Below are 20,097 nucleotides of genomic sequence, written 5' to 3' on the forward strand. Positions count from 1 at the left end.
CAGGGCTCTTAAACTGACACTATCCAGTTTAAAGACGTATGGTTCTGAAAACTGACACCCAAGAAGAGACAATCTTTGTTTGCTGATTTGACTACACCATGACACTAACCTCACAATTTCTAAGGGAGCCATCTATTTGAACTGTTCTCTTGGAATTTTGGGGGCATTTTATCCAAATAGAAAAGCAAGACATTTGAAAACCCTGAGAAAATTATAGATTTTTCCTGGGTCATATTTAAGGTAATAGTAATCATTTAAAGAAAACCCACTAAAGTTTCTAGGCTTATTTAATTATTTGGCAGGTTTTTATTTTTGTTGCTGTATGGCATAGAGGAGTTACTCAAAGTGTGGAATAACAGGGCTCAATTACTTTGAAATACAGTATCAAGCTTACTTGATATAAAGAATGGATGAGCAGTTTATGTCACAACCCACCTTATGTCTCAAGGCAATAGCACTACTTTTTGAAATTGAATTTACATGACTAATACTCAGAGATTAAATAAATTATTATTTTCTTACCCATGAGAAGTAACTGTTTCAGCTTTTCTATCTGTATTTCAACTAAAAATCCCAAAACTGAAAGTGGATGTGAACAGACACAAGGATAGCATAGCAAATGGAAAATGGGATTTGGGTGCCAAGATTAGGTTCTTTCCTCTAGCACAGACCCACATGTGATGTTGGGCATTGCTTTACACCCCTGCAGCAATCATCAGTACCATTAATCTGAAGTTCTGTTCACAGAACCCACACTGTTATCCAAATTGTATTTGTCTGTGTAAAGCCATGGCTCTACTAACACTGCACGACACTATCGGGAATCTCAGGACAAAAGTCTCCAGGTAACATTTTCCTCACAGCTGGAGTTTTGTAATGGTTTCTCTGCCTGGCAATTGCTGGCAGTTTCTTCAGAGGATGCACTTCCTTTAGAGGCTTCCGGCAAATTTGTAATTTATGTGCCTCAGAGGTTGATGCTGTCAGCAAAACCCAACTGTGTGGTGCTTCTTTACACTTTGCCTAATTCTCACTTTCTCATAAGTTCATAATATACTGAGTGAAGAGTGATATTAAATGCATACGTCTGTATTTTTTCTATGTCAAACCCAGTTATTACCAGGCTGCCCTAGAGAAAATTCCTAAATATGGATCAGAAGTCCAGCAGAGGCCCAGAACAATCCCCAGCTGGCAGAATAGGTACCCTGTTTTGGAATATCTGAACATTATGTAAATGCATGCTCTACCAAGCATGGGCACAGCGATCTCCGTGTAATGCAGATGTGGCTCCAGTAGGAATGCAGCACATACAGAGATAGCTGAGTAGGAAAGGAGCATTTGTTCATACCTATCCATGATGGCGGTATTGAATTAATCTATTATATTAATCTATTCCTGGTTTTGAGGTCTTTAATATCAGCAGGCACCTGAGTGCAAGAGTTAGTTCAGGAATAGAGACCACAGAAGGGCATGCATGTAACTGTAGTCTCCTTGTCCTCTCTGCAGTCTCAAAAGCTGCCAAGGACAGCACTAGGCTTGGTGGCAAAGAATGGGAGGGAGAGGTCCCAAATTTAAGGGTGAGGGATGACTGAGTGGTCAAGCAAAGCATTCTGATGCTTTTTGGATTTGCCGACTATGGCCACATCCAGATTTATTTGTTGTTCCTCTTCTACCCATTCTTGTTTGGCAGGAAGACTTTCTCCCTTGTTCTCTTTTTGTTTAGCTTCCAGCACAGCCTTTCATAATGTGATTACAAAGCTCCTTTGGAATCTCAAGGTAATCATATCAAGGAGGTTGCTGTTATCTATAACTTGAATAGGTGTTCTGTAAACCTCTAGAGCAGAAAAGAAAATAAGTTTCTTTTACACATGATTTGTGAAGCCACACCCATGAGTATTCAAGAAGCGGGCATGGGGCCCAGGTGCCGCTGAAGTGATCTGGGCTTGGCCAAAGGCAGATTTTAACTAGTGAGTATACCATGCCCTGGCATGTCACCTTCCCACTGTGCTCTGCAGACACACCTCCTTGTGGTGTAGATGAGGTAAGTTCAATGTCTTCTCAAAATGTACCTACCCGCAATCCTCACAAAACACTAAGCAGCTGGCCTGGGGAGCGATGCCTGATTGCAGCATCCTCTCAGAGGATACATCACTAAATGAAAAGAATTAAACATAGAAGGGTAGGAGGATTCTCCCCATGCTGCTTATTGCACAGCTAAACATGCATGCTCCTAAACCGACACACAACACCACTGTGATAAACATAATTTGAGTCCACGTGAATAGTTTGAACAAGTCATGCATCACTTAAACCTTGCTGCAAACCTTCAGTGGCTGCTCTGGTTCTGTGCAGGAAGCTTTACTGACTGGCCAAAGCAAGGTTAGCCAAGCCTGTAGCAACCCTCACACATATTTTCCTGAGCCCTTTGAGTCTCAGCTGGACCAGTGGCATAGGAAAGTCTGAAAACAATAACTCTAAGTCTGATTTACACCCACTGTAGAGCTGTGAGGAGAGTTTAAATGGAGAGCTGGTTTTCAGTACATTATTTGGATTGTTTAGTGTTTACTGATCTATCTCAACATGGTCAAAGGGCTGCTTTATCAAGGCACGAGATAGGCAAGATCAAGGTTTTAAAGACAGCTGAAACATACCTTTAGTATATTTTATACGTTTCATTGTAAAATATTTAACTTGAATAGCTCATGTATTGTAATTACTTCCTATTTTGACAGAAACTTGCATTAGTATATGTTTCCTCTATTTGGTAGCTGTTGTGTTCTGGGGTCCTTCTAAGACTCTCACTTTATGTGCATTATTTCAACTAAAACTACTAATAACCTAAACTTAGGTTTAAAGAATCTTTTTTTTTTTTCTACTACTAAGAATAGGGGTGGGAAAACTTTTAATCAAGCCCAAAAAAGCCTCTGAAATCAGCTTCATCAGATGGTGGCTCAGGGCTGATGATGAGGGAGGAGGAAATTTCCTAAGAGCAGATGGTCCAACTTCTGAGAAAAGCAGATGCAAGTCAGATGGTACAAGCCTACAACACAAGGTGTCAAACCACACAGTGATCAATACTGGGATAACCTGCCTTTCACAGTTTAATCTTTTTGCACCGGAGAGCTGCTTAGCCCCTGAATGTCCAATATCTTTCAGGATTTCACCGCGTTCATTATATCCTTCACATTACTTTCATCCATTTAATTCCTGGCCTCAATGACATCCTCTAACAAAGAGATCCACTGTCGTAGTGTGAAAATGTTGCTTTTATTTGCTTGTAGTTTGCTGCTTTTATTTAATTGTGCTTTTCCATGTCTGTTATAAGATAGGGGAGATGAAAGCCCTTCTCTGTTTCTTGTACGGAAATCACATGCATAAAAAACAACTTTTCTAACAATTTTTTGTAACTAATTGATTTGTAATTCACTTCTCACATGCATTTCTCAGTTCTGCTTTTTTCCTTTTGTGTTCTTTGTATTTTACTCTGTTGGTTGGATTTCTTGATTATCTCTTGATTACATCTGCATTCTCTAAGAGTACAAGAAACTTCCAAGCATTCTGTCTTCCTCAAAACTGGAAATGAATATGTGTGCATAACTATTTAATTTAATTTTCTGCAGAAAAGGAAACTTGGAGAGAATGGAGGGCTTCCATTTGTTGCTGGACTTGTGTCCACAGAAGTTTGACAGGTATGAAAGATTGTAACCAGATTGATACAAGAGGAAAAATGTTTACAGGAATTAAAAACCTAATAACTTTTCTGAGTGAGTTTTGCTCCAGAACAGAGGTGATGAAGTTATTAACAATCTAAACCTTCATTTCAGGTTTATTTTTGCATCCTTAGCCAGTTCTGTAGGTTGCCCATGTACAACAGTTGTTACATTTCCATAAAAACTACAAATGAAAAAATACCAGAAGAAATTGGCAATATGGTATAAGATGCATAAAAAGCGAAGGGAAAGAGAAGTGCATTGGATCAGATACAAACCTTCATGTGCTTTTGTTCTCTTGTTCTCAAAGGGAAGCTTTCAATGCAAGTTTGATAATGGAATAGGAATCTGGTTCATCTTGCCCAGCTAGTTAGCAGCACTATAGACCTCAGTGCCCAGTTCACAAAGGCAACAGCTCCTTTACACATCCATAGGCCTCTTTTCATCAGCCTGCATGATGAGAGGTTAAACTGAATGGATTTACACAGAGACCTGAACTGTCCTTACCATAGCACCAATACTGAAAGATGGCTTGGGTGTGCTTAAGAACCATGCTGAAACTGCCTGTGGTCTTTATACACAAGGTAATGAATTTGTAATAATAAAATACAGGACACTTATGCTAGAAAAGTATTGATGGGGATATGTTTCATTGCTGAAAGTGGAGATTCCTAATCTCTATTGGAATGAGTAGAAAAGACACAAAAATCTTTGGGGTCCTCACCTATACAGTTCATTTGTCAGTTTTGAAGAGACCTCCCTCTTGCTTCAAGGACAGCCAGGACACTACCCACCTAGTGAAGTCTTACTTGGTGTCTTGTAGGGTAAAAACGACCCCCAGATCCTGCAGATACGTGTTCTCCAGCCTCAGCCCTACACTGCCTTCATTTCAGCACCTGTTACAATTAGCAAAAAAGCACCATGGCACTAGAAAAATAGTGTGCCTGTTTAATTAAGACACAAACACTCCTGTGTTTGTGTGACACAAAACAGCTCTGTTTTCTTGTGTGGGTATACTTTGGGAGAACGTAGAACAATAAGATGCTCTGAGAAGTATCAGAGTTACACTGCTTATTTCAAAGCTGTCTCTGTGCAACCCATTCTGAATCTTCTCAGAACTAATTGTTCAATCAGGTTTTCAAAGGAATCCTTTGAAAACTTTCAAAAGAAGAGTTGTCTCCCAGATCATCCCTTGACTAACGTTCTGCAGCAAAACTGTCTGCTGAATAATAGCAAGAGTTAAATAAGATAACTACGTTCTTGAGAAACTGAGTGGAAGGATATTCTCTGCTTGAACTAATGTGCATCCAAGTAGGCTGGCAGGGCCGGTGTCATATGTACTGAGCTCTGGAGTCTGAGGCTGAATGATGAGGTGAAGCTCCCTCTCTCTTGCCAGAAAGGCTAACATTCCACTCCATCTTCTCTTGGACGATGTTTCCAGGTGTGAGATTAAATGGTAGAGCTGCAGTGTTGAAATTGGTCTGAAATGAAAAGTAATGCTTGTAGGGTAGGCAACACAAATCTGCAACAAAACTAGAAAATTGTCCCCTGTTCTGCATTTGGATTAAATGATGCCTACAGCTAGGTAGCTCTTGGGTCAATGTCAGAGTCAGACATACAATGATGGTATTTGAAAATTTCCACTATACACCAAGGTCACACTAGCATTTTCAGATGTCAGTGGCACACTGGGAGCTGGCATATGGCTGATTATCCACCGTATTCTTCAGCTCCTTCTCCTCTGAGTTCCAGCTTCTCACATCAGTGGGAATTTAGGCAAAGTGCATTTAACTAGACTAAATGCCTCTGGTTTATTAATTCCTATGTATGGAATACTGATTCAGATCACTGAGTTTCAACTTTCCTACCTATTATTGCTTTATCTACTATGAAATGTGCTAATTTTTTTTTTAGCCCTTTGATAAAAATGTGAAACAGTGAAGTGCCAAGGATCTGGTTTCTCTCTTCACCTACCTAATATGTACTTGTGGAGGGGCCAGGACCAGGCTCTCCTCAGAGGACCATAGTGAAAGTAGAACAGACAACAGGCACAGGCTGCAGCACGAGAAATTCCAACAGATATCTGCACTGAAACAAAGCCTGGAAGAAGCTGCTGGAAATGTGTGTATATATCCTCTTCTCTGCCCAGCAGTCCAAGGTGGCTTGCAGACATGCTTCCACTTAGGTGCTCAGAGGTTAACCATGCCTTACAGATAAATTACATTCCGATAATATTATTTGTTGCCACTGACTCCAAAAGTGTTACATGTTAAAATCGAGCATCCGGTGCATAGAGGTGCGAAGTTGCTGCCCCAGGGTCTGTCCCTCAGGTCTTTCCCACGGCGGGGGTACTTTTCGGGCTCTGGGGCTGAGGATGCTCCGGGCTGCATCGCCTCGCTCCAGCCAGACCCCGCTGAGGGCCCCTGGGGAAAGCGCAGGGCCCCACCTGGGGGCAGCAAAAGTAATGTCAGGCTAATTCCATGCCCGAAGCTCCCGAGTTGCTTAAAGGGAGCCCGGGGACACGCCGAGGAGTTGCCTGCGACTCAAATTTTTCCCCAGCAGCAAACCAAATAGCCTTTCCCAGGAGCAAGGCTGGGTTCCGAGTGCAGCCTCCTGAGAGCATCTCTGCAGCAGCAGCGTCCAGGCGCCCTGCTGTCCCTGTCCTGCACGCCTCTGGAACGCGAACTTTGCTCTCTTGGACCTCAAAGGGGTGGCCAGCACCAGCAGGTCCCAGTGATCCCCGCAGCCCGCTTGGAAACCCACTGGGGGACCAGCTTTTTAAACCAGGCACGGCTGTACAGGGCATTGGCTGTTATATTTGCCAATAAAAAAAACCAAAAAAACCCAAAACAACAACAACAAAAACCCCAACCTCAAACAAAATTAAATGTAACAGCAATTTTAATTAAGTAGCTTCATATATATAAAATTGAATACACTCAAAATATTGACAATATAATTTGGTTAAAATAAGGAATAATTTGGTTCTGATAATAGCGCATAAGCAAACAAAACAAAATGAAAAAAATAACCGTGTGGGGTACGGAGTGCAGGGCTCTTGGACCCCTGCCACTTCATGTACAAGCTTGTCAAGCCAAAATTCTCCTTTTTATGCTACAGGTCATCACCATCTCCTCCCATTTTTGATTCATCACACCTGTATCACCACCCTCATCATCACCTTTACAACGCATGCTCCACCATTCTTTCAGGGGGTCGCTCCACTCTTTGGGGGTCTTCTTTGAGGAAGGCCTCTCCTCTTCCTCAGTGTCCTTTAATTCACCTTTTGGATTACACATGCGCACCAAGCTGGTATAGTATAAGCCAATATTATGTTCTAACATTAAAGCAATAACTCTCATATAATTAACATTTTCCTGGTGTCCAACCAAATTCTCCTCTCTTCCAGATAAATTTAGTGATAGTTATCTTTTGCTTCTTCCTGTTCGGAACATCTGCAGGAGAAGGGGGGGAACCCCTCCTCTCCCTTTCTTTCTTGGCATTTACACATTTAACTGTTTTATTATTTCCAGATATTAATTACTGTATCAATATTGATTACCGTTTCAATTTTATCAGCATGAATCATACCTATTTACCACAGCTCCAGCAGCGGCTCCCTGAGGGGAGGCCGTGCTGCTCCAGTTGGACACAGCCGGTTCCAGCTGGACATGGCCGGTTCCAGCTGGATCCAACCGCTCCCGCAGGGTGCAGCTGAGGCATGGCTGGGGCGGGAGTGGGGAATGAGTTTAACAAGTGGCAAAACCCTGCACGGCAGAGTGCCAGGGAAAAAGAGTGGAGAAAGTGCGTGCGAACACACGAAGAGAAGGAGGGGAGAAGGCAGAGGACTCAGGAACAAAGGAGGGAGGTTGAGTCTGGGAAGAAAAGGAGTGGGAAGAAGGTGTTCAAGTTTTTGTTTTCTTTCTCATCAACTATATTAATTGGTAATAAAGAAATTTTCCCCAAATCAAGTCATTTTGCCTATGGTGGCAATTGCCTGCTAGAAGCAGCGTCAGGAACCTTCCAGTCAGTCAACCTGGCTAGTTTTCCCTGAATCTGGCATCTTGCTTTTTTTTGGTTTTTTTTTTTTTTTTTTTTTTTTTGTTTTTGTTTTTGTTTTTGTTTTTTTTTGCGGTTTGTGTTGCTATAGTCAGGTGAGAAGAAGTGCCACAAGAAGCATGCTTGAAAAATTCCTATGAATAGCTGATGCTTCTTTTGCACGTTCAGATGTGCTTAAACAAACAGTAGAGTTCCACTGGAATTAACAGCAATCCATCAAAACATCAGCAAGCACAATGCAAGCACAAGTAAAGATCCCATACCATCATCAGAAACCATAACTTGTACTAAAGCAAATATCCTGTACTCACTAGTAAATCAGTGAGAATTATCCCAATGTTTTCAATGGAAATGAACTTGTTATTCCATTGGCAGAGTGTTTTAAACCAAAAATGGTTGTATAGGATCACAACCTTTACCTCCACCAAGCATAATTTACTTGGCTATCAGAATGATGCTCAGGCTGATTTGTACATAAACAGGTTTTACCAGAGCAAGAGTTGAAGAAAACCCCTAGTTCTTCTTGGAGAACACATCAAAACTGCCTAACACCTAAGTGATTTGTGACAGGTAAGAGTGAAACAAATCTTGAGGTTACTGTGTGTTAAGTAACATTTAGCCAGAAATTATTGGGCTGGCAACATTGAGAGACATAGGAGAAACAGCAACTACCATCTGTACATTTTATTTGTTTACCACTGTCTTGAAGGTAGGTAATAAAACTGAAGAGCTCTTATGCATTGCAAAAGCATTACTGAAGTCAGCTAACACCCTAAATAATTACTTCTAGAGTGCTTACCAAGACTCAAGATTGCCCAGATTGCCCAGTAAAAAAAGATGTTCTGTAAAAGACTTAGATTTAAGCTGATTTCAGTCCTAGTTTGCCCAGAATATGGAAGATCACACTAACAGTTTGTAAACCTGCTGCTCTTTACAGGTTAGAATGTAAATTGACAAATCTGCACGGGAATATAAAAATAAGGTTATCAGACAGTTAACCCACAGCACTGTGCAGCCTTGCATAAGCAAACTTGGCCAGAGAAGTCCTCACGATGTATAAACACCTTTAGGTATTTTTCCTTTCAAAACAAACCAAGAAGATAAGTAAAAAATAATGAAACAAAATTGGAAGTTCTTATCAACAATTTACTGAAATATCAGGAAATGAACTGTCACCTGGGCCAGACCTAGAGCCTTACAGGGTATGTCTATATTAGTGGTCTGGAACAGGAGGATGTTTTAAAAATTAATTTCTTAACTATGCTTTGGCTGCCATCACAGTGTAATCTTGGAGTGTACAAACTGGATTCTTTCTGGATGAAGTTAAACTGAAAAATGTGCTTCAAGAGTGCACCAAATGCTGTTTAAGTGTCATTCAGTCCACACAACCACTCTTGAGCTATGCTGAAGTTAATCCTGTCCCAAACACATGCAGTGTTGATGACGAGGCTTTAGTGCCAGCTGTTCTTCTGCTCACACTCATTGCTGCTGTACTACTCTATTTACTAACAGGAATAACCATCAGCTGTTAGGCTTATCACCAAGTACTGGCAGAGGCACCTCTTACCTCTGCTGCACCTTTTTGCTTGTGGAACTCTTAAACTGCATTACATAATTTTCCACATTTTGTGGAGAAAAAGTTCACTTAGCAAAGGAATTATGATCAACAACTACAGTGTTTTCCAACTTTTCTAATAAATTAATCTGAGATTAAACCGAGGACTGAACTGTGATTGCAATTGACATTACATTAGCTGTATAGGTCAATACAAACTTTGTATGCATGGCAATGAGGGGAAAGTGTTTGTAGCACTGAAAACTTCAACCATGCTGAAGCTGGGGACTCTGATGAGCTCAAGTGGGCACCTTGTTCATCAAATATCAGATGAGTGTGCTTATTACATCCCAGTGTCAAGCAGCATCTTATTTCTCAACCCACAGCTAACACAGGAATAAACCAGGGCCATTAAAGATTGAGCACAAGTCTTTTCTTGTAAGCTATATCATTAATGTAGGACTATAAATAACAAATATGAAACACCAAGGTAACATCCTGTAGAGCAGCTTTTCATAACCTAAGTGCCATTTTTTGAAGTGATTAAAACTATTTTAAATTCCTTTGTCTAGCTGTCTGTGGAAACCATAGAATTTAAAAAGAGGAAAAGAAACATTTTGAGTTTGGTTGGTACTAGATAGGAGCTATATCAGGTTTGTGTGATGGTTTACTACCTCTCCTTCACATCTCCATTCTCTTGTTTATAAACACAAACAAAATATACCTTTCCATGAGGCATGTGAGTTAACAATGACCCTCCTCATATCAAATAAAAAGAATTTATCCTCCAAGAAAAGTAAAAATTATGTTTGCAAGCCCCAGCTTTCAATCAGAAGACAACAGGACAATGTGACTATATAAAAAGTTTATTTGATTAGTACAGGTCCTCTAGATACAGCATTTAAACAAAAACATCATTTGGCAGTCAGTTTATTTCCTAATTCAGTAATAAAAGTGCAGCTTAGTTATAAAGGCACAGTGTTGACAAGTCACTGATGTCCAGTAGAACTGGCAGGAGAAAGACCCCACTCCTACTTTCTTTAAAAAACTTTTGTTTCATTTGCCAACAGTGATATTAAAAAAGAATAAAGGCTTACATTGAAAGCAATCATCATATAAAAATCTGATCTGGATCTAGAAAAAAGTCCTCAGAAGTAGCATGACATACTGAAGTCAGCAAATGAAAAAAAGTCACAACATACGAAATGTCAGTCAGCAACTGACATTTCTCTTTTCTGCTGTTCCACAAAGTCTCTAGGAAGACAGTGTGCTTGCTGCCATCTCATCTGCTTAAAATTACCAGAAAATAGGCTAGTATTTTAGTGCTATAAAAGAAGACACTTGCCTACTGTATTTTGTGTGAGGGCACGACCTTTCCCACTGAAACACCTCTGGAACGCCCCTTCGCCTTCCTTCGCAGTGTAATTGGACGTGTGCAATCTGGCAGCTCTCTTACAGCCAGGCAAACTAATTTGCTTTTACATCATAATACATGCGGAGAACTCTCCTGACAGTCTCTACATACTTATCATCAGGAACAGGTTTCCTCTGGCTTCCTGGCTCAAGAAATTTCTTGATCGCGGGGATGCTGCTTATCCTTGCTTTAAATGCCTAAAAGGCAAACAGTAAGTATGCAGTATTTAAAGGACAGAAAGTAACACAAGGAAAAACCTTATTTTACTGATTTATGTAACATCCTTTAAAAAGCTGTATGTGGAGACAAGACAGGAAATATGGTTTTAAGTGTGAATGAATTTTACTCCCACTCACTTCAACCCTTTTATTTTCCACAGTAACAAATGAGCCATCTGTCTTGTATTGATATGGGATGAAGTGGTAAGTTATCTGTGGTTTCTAATATGTACATTACACAGATTGCTCTTATGATCCAGAAAATATCTTCCACTTAGTGGTATCACAGAACTGGTGAGAGTCAAAAAAAGGGAGGGTGCATTTCTTCACATGTGTACAGGGGTTACTCCAGAAAATAACAGTTTCTCTAGATGAAACATCTTACAAGACTCTTCCCAAAGCAGGAAAAGCAAGACTACAATGAAAAATTAACAAACATTTGTGGAATTATTTACACAGAACAGACTTTGAAATATAATTTATCACATTTATAGCCTTACGAGCATCTTGTTAGTGCAAGGTACCTGTAACTGAGGAAAGCCTGAGAGCACATCTGACTTCTTCTCTTCTACCATTAAAATGGCTTCAAGAAGATGAACATCTGCCCAGCTAAAATTGTTGCCAACTAGGAAGTCCTGCCCATGGTCTTTCAAAACCTAGAAATGTCATAGATGAAAACTCTCAGGTGTGGATAGCCAGATGAGATTTTTTGTTTTCAAAATTCATAGGCACACCTTCTTTGACAACACTACTGTCTCCTTTTCATCCTTCTCTCCCATGCAGCTAGCAGGGGGAACAAGGGATATGCCAGCAGTCACTGATCATTTTACAGCAGAAATCCAGAATCCCAGGGTTTTTCTTACCAATCCTTTCTTCCTACAGCTCTAGGTTACCTTGTGTACTAGACTGTAGGGTTAGATACCTTCTTGGTGTTCACATCTTTCAAGTCTAATTTATCTGGATTTTTTTTCTATACATTTTTACAGCTTCAATGGGAAAATAGAGAGTATAAAAGAGAGGTGATCAGCCTGAAGCATTAGGGCTAAGATGCAACAAGTGGAGAGGGCAGAATGCACCCTGGAAAACACCTATAGGAGACCTTGCAAAGTGAAAAACTGTCTTCTCGTTGGTCTTTAAAATGTAGAGGAGCTATTCCTGCTGGATCATCCTGTCCATGGATATTAATTTTCACTGAGAGTATCTCTTGTGTCCTATCTCTCAAATTATCAGTTAGAGAAAGACCAAGATTCCAGGATGGCTAGAAGTCAGCAGTGATAGCTGTGTTTACAAAAACCCAACAGAGATGTATTTGAAATGTTAAACAAAGAAGACAATTAGCACTGCTTTTGCAATACAAATTGCTGTGGTGGGGGTTGACCCTGGCCGGGTAGCAGAAGTCCATCAAAGCTGCTCTATCACTCCCTTCCTCACCTGGACATGAAAGAAAATGCATTGAAAGAAAGAAAATACATTGAAAGTCTCTTAGGTTGACCCACCCAAACAAATCTGATACTGCTCTGATCCCCCTCCAGCCAACAGACAGTATAGATGTTCTGGTGTAAAGTACTGCACTGACACTTCTGCTTCTGGTTGTGGTGAAATACCCAGTGTTCCCATTGTTATCCCTCCAGAATCAGGGAAGAAAATGATCCTCCTCCATACCTTTTCATACACTGGAAAATACCTGCTTGTCGCCTTTTGAACTATTAAAGCACGTTGTTTCTCTTTATCCTCTGCTGATAAGAAAGGGAACATCAAAATGAAGCCCATAAGGTCATCAGTTCCTCCAACATACATATCAATCCTTAAAACCAAAGCAAACAAAAATCTTAAATGGAAGGCACCTTCACAAGCCAAATCACCTTATATTTGTTTTAGGATAGTAAACATTGAATTTCCCATCCCCCTGTCGTGGTGCCTCCCCCCTGCTCCACTCCTTTCCAGGCTGCAGTGTGATCTGAGAAATGCTTTTTAAAGCAATCTCAAACACACCCCCTCATGGAAATTATTTGCCCCCTCATGCAATTAAAAAAATATGTCACAGTGGGAGTCTTATGTACTTGTAGTGATTTTGGCTCTTTACTTGCTTCATTGTCCAGGTTTAAACAGGATTGCACAGAGATTAATTGTGTACCTTTGGTGTTACAGATCACTTCACAATCACCAAAGAAACACACAGCACCACAAGGAGTCATTCCCAACTGACTTAATTGTCAGGATGTATCCCACCTTCAGAATTTCATCCAAAGTCCAAGTAGTGCCACATAGATAAATAATGGGATTGGAGGTCTTTAGAATACCAGGTCCTTCATCCAGCTAAATTATCAGTACAGCAGCACAGGATTGTTCCTTTTCCAGAGCTATCAGAGCAAGTTTTGTACCGTAGATGGACCTTTAAAATGCTAGATACTGAGACAGCCCCATCATAGTTTCTTTTCCTTCACAGACACAACATCAAGATGTAATTTCACATGGATGTTATTTCACATGGACATTATTTCACATGAAAACAATAGTTTTTCAACAGCTCTTAGCTGTTCTTTCCCCAGCTCCCAAAGATCTAAACCACGCAGTTTTTACAGTGCAGTGGTACATCATGCAACTGCAGATAATATCACTGACAGCTCTTATTTTGCAGCCAAAAGTTAGAAACTAACCATTTCTTTCCAGAGTTTTCTGGTTACAAAAGTAGTTCAGCATCTACATTCTAGTCACCTCTCGAATACATGTGTCAGGCTGTATTAATCTTTCAGTAAGGCACAATAGACCCATGACTCAAATATTTTTATGTGGAAAGTAACTGAGTTAGAGCAAATCAGTTGGCTTGCATCTAACTGTGGCTTCTCAAGCTCGCTGCAAGTTATGTATCACTGAGCCCACAGGTGATTGTGCACAGGTGTGTGTGCAACTGTGCAATTAATTCTAAATGCATCTGAAGTACTATATGAAATTCAAGAAGAGTAATACTGTTACATACAAGGCTCTTTCCTTCAGGTCCTTCCCATAGAGGTTGTACTTTGCTGCAATGTAGCTGAGGATGGCTCTGGTCTGCACCATCCTCATCCCATCAATCTCCACCATGGGCACCTGCTGAAACAACAGGGATCCACCTAGAAGGACAGACACACATTATTCAACTGATCTAATAACTCCATGTCAGATTTCTTGCTGTCTTCAGAGGAACATTGCTTTTATGATGAGCTTGCTGTGGGTAGTCATTGTATTAAACTGGAGTTCTTCCATACAAAAAATAAATTACAGTGGTGCAGACAAATTAAACTGAAAAACACAATTATTGTGGGTTACCATCCTTCCTTTAACAAAATTTCACTGAAGTTTCAGTCAGGACTGTGTACAGCAGCTTTAGAAATGAAATTGAAATGCAGTGGAGACAATCACACTAAACTCCTCAACTGAGTAAAAAGTGTCTAGTTCCAAACAATGTAAAAAAACCTCTGTTCCATTATTCAAACACTATTTGAAGCAAACGTTAGATTCACAGATTTCTCTCTTATGACCAATCTTTAGGCTATACCAGGACACAACATTAAATTCTGGGTACATGTTTTCTGGTTACTGAAGCCCATGGTTAAGTTTGTGGGACCAGGTGGGATGCGTAGACAAAAGGAGAACAGAAGAATCCACAGGCCTGGCAAACCCTGCGGGTTGGAAAGATACTCAGTTTGCAATTTCATCTGTCCACATGTGGAAAAAAACAGCCTCTGCAGCTGCTCACAGCTCTGTTTTACTCTTCTGTGTGGAAAGGAAGACACATAGAGTCTTCAAAGACTTGACACATCTTCTCTAAGTCTAGTTACACTTTTCTTGAGGTTTCACATGGACTCACCTTGCAGGAGTTTCTCATACTGGTCTCGGGTTTCCAAAAACTCTTCTTCAAACTGACAAAAGAGAGTGAGGAAGAAGAGGAAATAAGAATCTTTTCACATTTCTAGAAGAGATAAACCTTTAAAACACCATAAAAGGAAAAGAACATACATCATGGTTCTTTCCATTTCAGATATGGCTCTAAGGGAGAACACACCAAGGACAGAAGTGCTGGCAATATCTCCTGGACTGTTACACTTGATAAAGGCTGCAAAGGGCAACCCTAGCAGAAGAACAGGCAATAAGAACTGGAGTGAGGATGGTTTGTTTGGTATTAAACAGGCAACGTAATGTGTAACAATCAACAATACAGTCTAGGCTGTCCTTAAGATGCTTTCTGGAATGTGGAAAAAATCTGCTGAGTGATATTTTGATTTGGGAGCTGGACAGGAACAAATTCTTTGGAAGTTAAAACAAAGCTTTTACAAAATAGTGTACAAGTAGCAAGCCCTGCAGGAAATTTGATACAGATGCATGTTTCAGACACCTAAAGATTAAATATTCACAAAATGAGAAACAAAAGATACAAAATTGCTGGTGATCAGATGGATGCAGTCACACTCAATTTGGTTGAGGAGGGCTGGTCCAATCAGTGTTACTTGTGGAGAAAAAGGTTCAAGATTAAGACACCAAAGTTAGACATCTAGTGTATGTGTTTGCATGTGCCATACATGTCTGTGACCAGTGCACAACATGGAGACTAGAAAATGGTCGATGTTACCAATCCCTAAATGCCTTGCTCAGTCAGCCACTCTCATAACATCTGTGCCACTCATATTAGTAATTAAGATTTGCTATACTAAAGAAACCCCAGAAGATCAGGCACATTAACACACTGCCAATGTTCAATCATAGAAAGTATGATCACAGTCTGAAATTCAGAACCCAGGTTTCTGCTGACGGGAAGCTGAGAAAAGAAGGAAAAATGTAGCAATTGGTACTTATCAACAGCTTTTTTTTAAAAGTTAAAAAAAAAAAAAAAAGAGAGGCACTTAAAACATAGGAACAAAGGACAGTTCTGTCTTCTGCAAGGCCTTCCAAAAAAGACTGGTGGTGTTTTTAAAAAACTTGTATTCCTTGGCTCAGTACACAAGTAACTGTATGTGATGTAACAGCTTATTGTGTAAAAGAGGACACTCAGAGCAAATGCTAGTCCTTTGTGTCCTCAAACTGTATCACCAGTTTACCACCAAGATGGCCAGCAAATGAATAAATCATATACCATCAGAAAAAAAGTAAAGGCTGTTTTACCCAAGTACTTAGAGATGTCTGATTTCCCCACACATGTGGGTCATTTTGCTCACTTCACCTGCTAAGTTTCATCTGAATTATGCTAGACACAAGATATTTTGTGTTACAGCTTATGGAGGATGCAGCCAGTGGAGTGAAAAATAAAACAAAAATCTCTGTGTGAGCATTCAACTGAGAACAGGAAGACTAGAGAAAGTAAATTGCTCTTTTACCAGGCACAGATAACACTTGTTCTGCGAGCAACACATCTATCGGCTCAGCAGCTCTGGCTCATTAATCAAATGCTTAATTAAGGATTACACATTCTTGTGTTAAGCAAGTGTCACTGCTTACAGTGTCACTGCTCAGAAAACATGTAACTTGAAGCCATGGTTTTGTGTGCCTGAAGTAAAAGTATTTAATTACACTGAACAGCCAATGCTCATTTACTACTTCATCTTGGGATGCCTTTTCTTTTTTGCCTTATAACATGTGATCTACCTCAAAGACAAGCTTAGCAATATGCAGCTAGAAATTAAAAACTCTAACACAAACCTCGACCCCAGCTGCAGCCAACAACCAACGAATCGATTCCATCTTGCCTCTTCCATCAAAGTAGTAAAGTTTTGGTTTTGTGGACATGACTTCAAACTTTCTGTTACCTAAAAGAGTTACAAGAGATAGTAAGTTAATTATACAGAAATCTGATGGCAGCTGGAATAATGGTTCACAGGTCACTCACACAACAAAAATTTAAGTTAATTTTTGACGAAATATTTTAGCAAAGTTTCAGTCTAAACTGATTTGATTTTCTTGCTGCACACTCAAGTCAAACTATTTCATAGACTTTTCATCCCCCTGAAATTCAGGAAAAGTAAGCACCAAGTTGCTAAGTAGGAGATAACAGAAAAAAAATTAAAAATCACGGTGAAGAAAAATCTTAAAACGTTTAGAAAATAGAAGTATTAACACTGAAGTTACACAGACACCACTAAAAGCCAAGTCTTGATGGAAGAGAAGAGGCAGTAAACCAAGTTTCCAAAACTGGCAGACCTTTTATCAAGGAATGCCAAAAGTATCTAAACATTAATTCTACACATTTGAGTGAAGCATGGGAATGTACTTTTAAGCCTCTCACTTTTTTTTCTAGCTGTGATGATCCAGCAATCAGTAGAAACTTCAAAAATATCACAATATGAGGATCAGCAGAAACTTCAGAAGAATGGCCTGTTTCTTCTGTAACAATCCAGATTAAAATACAGAGTTTCAGAGTGTTGCACTACTTATCCTTCTACAGGCTGCATTTCTTTCTGTTAATAAACCCTGTTGCTATGCAAAACTTTATGGACTTTTCAGATGATCCTATGCTGCTTCGCAAGCAGCATTTTAGTTCTTTAATGCCTTCATAAATGAGACTATTAATTGTTATTTTTTTTGAATAGACTACTATTTAGGCCTCAGCAGGAACTGGATTCCACTGCAGAGCCATAAGCCAAGAGAGCAATCATATTTAATCACACTGGTATTTCACATGCAGAACTCCCCTGTAGCAAGTCCTTGCTGCAACTCAGAGCTGCTTTCCCTCTGTGAGGTGATTTATTGTCGCTTCAATCCACAGTTCAAGTAATTCTGGAACAGAGGCTCTTGGCATGCAAACAATAACCTCCAGTTTCCAGTGTTCCAAGAGCTCCTTCATTAGCAGAGGGAAAAAAAGACCTTGAGCATGCACAAAATGATCCGCTTGTTAGCCAACAGGCACGAAAAGAGAACACAAAATATGAGAGTGCATCAGGCCATGGGAATTAAACGAGCCTGGCTATTCCACCCCGCCTGCTCAGGGGCCTCGGATTGCTCTTAGGTAAGTCACAGGGAACTAAAACACTGCCAAGTACTATCTCTATCACTGATAAATATAGCAGCGAATTAGAAAAGTATCACTGGGAACTACAGAAAAGAACAGAATTAAACAGGAGCTACTTGTAATACCACATTCACAGAGAAAGAAGAAAAAAGCCAAAGGTGACTTTTAATTTGTAGTTTAAAAAAACTAAAGAAACAGAAGAGTCACTCTTCCTCAGTGCCACTTCTGGAGACCTGCTCTTAGCAGGCCAGTGAACAGGTCACAGGACATAAGCAAGTCACTGATGCCCAATACACCTCAAGGTAAAGGCATGGTGGGTGCTTCTTTTACAATACTTTATAAATAACATTTTTTTAAATACCAGGGGATCAACAAACTTTGAAATGAGCTGTAGCATTCTAGGTTCCTAGGACTGAGCCTGCTATGCCATACTGGAAGAGAAAGTCCAACTTGTGAACTAAAATCTGATGGAAAGAGCACCCTGGTGATGGGCAAAGAGCTTCTCCCTTCTCTGCCCTTCATCAGGAAGAGGTAAAGTGGCAATTTGCAGCCAGGAGCCGCAATTACTGGTAGGTTGTTGCCCATTCCCCTCAGCCTGACACCTTAACAGGAAAATGGACTTTGTGAAAGATTTGTTCCCATGCTGTGATTTATGAAGGCCATCTGGGCTAACGGGGGAATGAGGGAACGTGAATATTAGTGCAAGAAGCGATCGCTCCCATGCAAGGAGAACACAGACCAGAAGAACATCGGTGAAGAGGGCCGGGCAGCAGCTGTGCTTCGCACGTCCCGCAGATCCAGGGCTCTAGGGCTCGATTTCCCCTGCCTGCATTCAGCAGCCCAACAGCGCTGCCACTCTGCAGCCGCAGCACCAAGCGGGGCCGCGTCGCGTGCTCCGCGTGTGACACGCAGCAGCCCCGGGGCCATCAGCTCCCGCCCTCCCGGGGACGAGCTCCTGGCAGGCAGGAGATGACGGGCGGTCTGTGCTGCGACACGGGGAGCCCGTGACCGGGAGCGGACCCACGGCTCAGGCCCGAGCCCGCCACAGACTCCCGGCTCCCCGCCTCACCCGAGCCGAGCGACCGCGGGCACCGCTTGGCGGCGGGAAGAGGGGAATCCCAGGGGCCCACATTACTCACACACACGGAGGGACAAGCGGCGATGCCGAGCGAGCACACGACGCCCCAGGGCAGAGCAGTCCCGCCGGCCCCGGCCGCAGCCGCGATCAGCTGCAGCCCGCAGCGCCGGCCCCGCCCGCGGCCCTCCCCGCCCAGGCCGCGGGACGGCGACGAGCGGAGCAGCCGCCAATGGGAAGCTGTAAATTTGCAAGTTTCGCAAAGCCTTCTGGAAAGACAGCTCACCACAGAGAATTTCGCTAAAATTTTTAAACTGGGTTAAGAACCGGATTCTCTCGGGTGGTTTTGTCGCTGTAAAGTGCTGATTCCCTGCGCTGTGTCCCTAGGTTTTTAGCGTTGCAAACCGTGTTGAGAAAGGAATCGATAATATTGAGCTATAAATACATTCTTGGGAGAACTCATTGTCTGGATGTGAGGGCGATCTGGCTGCGACATCTGTCACCCCATTGATCGCCAGGGTTGATTCGGCTGATCTGGCTGGCTAGGCGGGTGTCCCCTTCCTCCCTCAACGCTCCATGTGCGTCCCTCCCGAAGCTGCGCGCTCGGTCGAAGAGGACGACCTCCCCGATAGAGACGGTACCGTTCATCGGTCAAGGGTATACGGTAGCTGCGCTCCCCTGCTAGAACCTCCAAACAAGCTCAAGGTCCATTTGTAGGAGAACGTAGGGTAGTCAAGCTTCCAAGACTGCAGACACATCCAAGTGAGGCGCTGCATGGGGCAGTCTGCCATTGTTTTGTGCTTTACGTGCACATTCTGTCCAGTGAGGGTGTGCGTATGCAAATGCTGTTTTTTATTGCACTTTATTACTTCTTCAATGCCCCACTCACCTAAAATTCATCACACACCTCCCCCCAACCAGGTAAATTGGAATCCTTGCAAATGCGAATGCATTTTTCACCTAGCTCTTCACCTGTGCAAGTGTTTGTCAGCCCACTTAAACAGGTAACAAAAGGGCTGGGCGTGTGAGGTATAAACTGTTTTCAGCTTCTACTGCCTCGAAAGCCGGGGAGAAGGCTAAAGAGGTGACACGA

General features: G+C 41.5%; 1 protein-coding gene across 3 annotated transcripts; it reads right to left on the reverse strand.

Moving 5' to 3' along the window:
• Positions 1 to 10,169: 10,169 nt before the first annotated feature.
• On the reverse strand, positions 10,170 to 19,207 carry LOC119699637 (glutathione S-transferase 3). 3 transcript variants are annotated; one of them, XM_038133430.1, is made up of 8 exons: positions 19,069 to 19,207; positions 17,207 to 17,304; positions 16,624 to 16,730; positions 14,801 to 14,852; positions 13,931 to 14,063; positions 12,616 to 12,757; positions 11,478 to 11,609; positions 10,170 to 10,932 (listed from the first exon to the last, which is right to left on the reverse strand). In XM_038133430.1, the coding sequence occupies exons 3-8, from the start codon at positions 16,708 to 16,710 to the stop codon at positions 10,789 to 10,791; spliced, it is 690 nt and encodes a 229-aa protein (XP_037989358.1). In that variant the 5' UTR covers positions 16,711 to 16,730; positions 17,207 to 17,304; positions 19,069 to 19,207; the 3' UTR covers positions 10,170 to 10,788. The 3 variants fall into 3 exon arrangements, with proteins under 3 accessions (XP_037989358.1, XP_037989359.1, XP_037989357.1); XM_038133431.1 differs by lacking the exon at positions 17,207 to 17,304 and adding an exon at positions 17,613 to 17,758 and having other exon boundaries at positions 19,069 to 19,191; XM_038133429.1 differs by lacking the exon at positions 17,207 to 17,304 and having other exon boundaries at positions 19,069 to 19,196.
• Between the last annotated feature and the right edge of the window lie 890 nt (positions 19,208 to 20,097).

The sequence above is a fragment of the Motacilla alba genome, chromosome 3, assembly GCF_015832195.1.
Source record: "Motacilla alba alba isolate MOTALB_02 chromosome 3, Motacilla_alba_V1.0_pri, whole genome shotgun sequence".
NCBI lineage: Eukaryota > Metazoa > Chordata > Aves > Passeriformes > Motacillidae > Motacilla > Motacilla alba.